Raw genomic sequence first — 1,008 nt, forward strand, 5'->3', positions numbered from 1 at the left:
TAGCAATAAAACAACTGCTACATTAGACGCATGTGGTCTGTGTCGTAGCATGCCCATCCCGTAGTATGCCTCTCATCAAAGATTATTTCTGTTGCGTTGCATTCTCCGATGAATAAGGAGTAAGGAATAACGAAAAATGTCACTTTTACAAGAACGTACCTCTGTAATATACACAGAGCACCGTTCTTGCCATGCCCCGAAGTTGTGACCAGTTCTATATCAGGTTCCGCAGTGTTGACAAACTCTTCTGACAGGAAAGCAGGCTCTCCCATGGTGATATTACCACAGGGTCCGATGTTGAGTAAACTGTCACACACCTAGAAAATGGGGAATACGATAGAAAATGGGGAATAAAATCACTACATTTCCTCCGATAGGAAAACCGGTTCTCCCATTGTTAGACTAAAACAGGGTCAGACGTTAAGTAAAAAGAACTTTACTGTTTTTGTTTTCCGTTTTCCATACATCCCTAAGGAAAACGAATCCAAACCATTAGTTAAAAGTTACCTTCACAAAGTTACCGAGTCTTTAAACAACTATTGAAAAACTAGTGAAAATGTAGCCCGTTTAAGATTTTATATATAAAAGAAGATCATACTTTCGGAGATATCGGCATTTTCCCAAAGGCCTGCAAAGCTACCTTCAATTTCAAGTAGTTGTATCTGAGGAAGCACATGGATGATCCCGGGGACATTTAGGAGAAAACAGAGTCAACGTGTTCTATCCCTAGGGAAAAATTCAGCTTTTCCCTAAAAAGTTTCAACACAAACCCTACTTTTACTGGACTATAACCATAAATACATACATACTTATGTACTTGTACATGAATGAAACTTGGAAATTAAAATATGAATAAAATGGGCACTTACTTCGAAAGCATAGCTGGTGATCTCAACATTAGTAGCTTGCTGATTTCCATACACTTCCAGTTCATCATCATTAATATCAGCAACATTTGATGCCATCCAGTCTCCTAACTTTTTCTTCTTGCTCGCGGGCTCCTGGCCC

The 1,008-nt window shown here is 39.2% G+C and overlaps 1 protein-coding gene across 1 annotated transcript; it reads right to left on the bottom strand.

Moving 5' to 3' along the window:
- Positions 1 to 159: 159 nt before the first annotated feature.
- Positions 160 to 1,002, bottom strand: LOC103523244 (cleavage and polyadenylation specificity factor subunit 1-like; the record flags this gene model as incomplete). Its single annotated transcript, XM_008488305.1, has 2 exons — positions 870 to 1,002; positions 160 to 317 (listed from the first exon to the last, which is right to left on the bottom strand). Coding segments are annotated over exons 1-2 (254 nt in total), but the record flags the coding sequence as incomplete, so codon positions are not given.
- Positions 1,003 to 1,008: the final 6 nt, after the last annotated feature.

The sequence above is a fragment of the Diaphorina citri genome, unplaced genomic scaffold (genome assembly GCF_000475195.1).
Source record: "Diaphorina citri unplaced genomic scaffold, Diaci psyllid genome assembly version 1.1 scaffold17977, whole genome shotgun sequence".
NCBI classification, from domain to species: Eukaryota; Metazoa; Arthropoda; class Insecta; order Hemiptera; family Psyllidae; genus Diaphorina; species Diaphorina citri.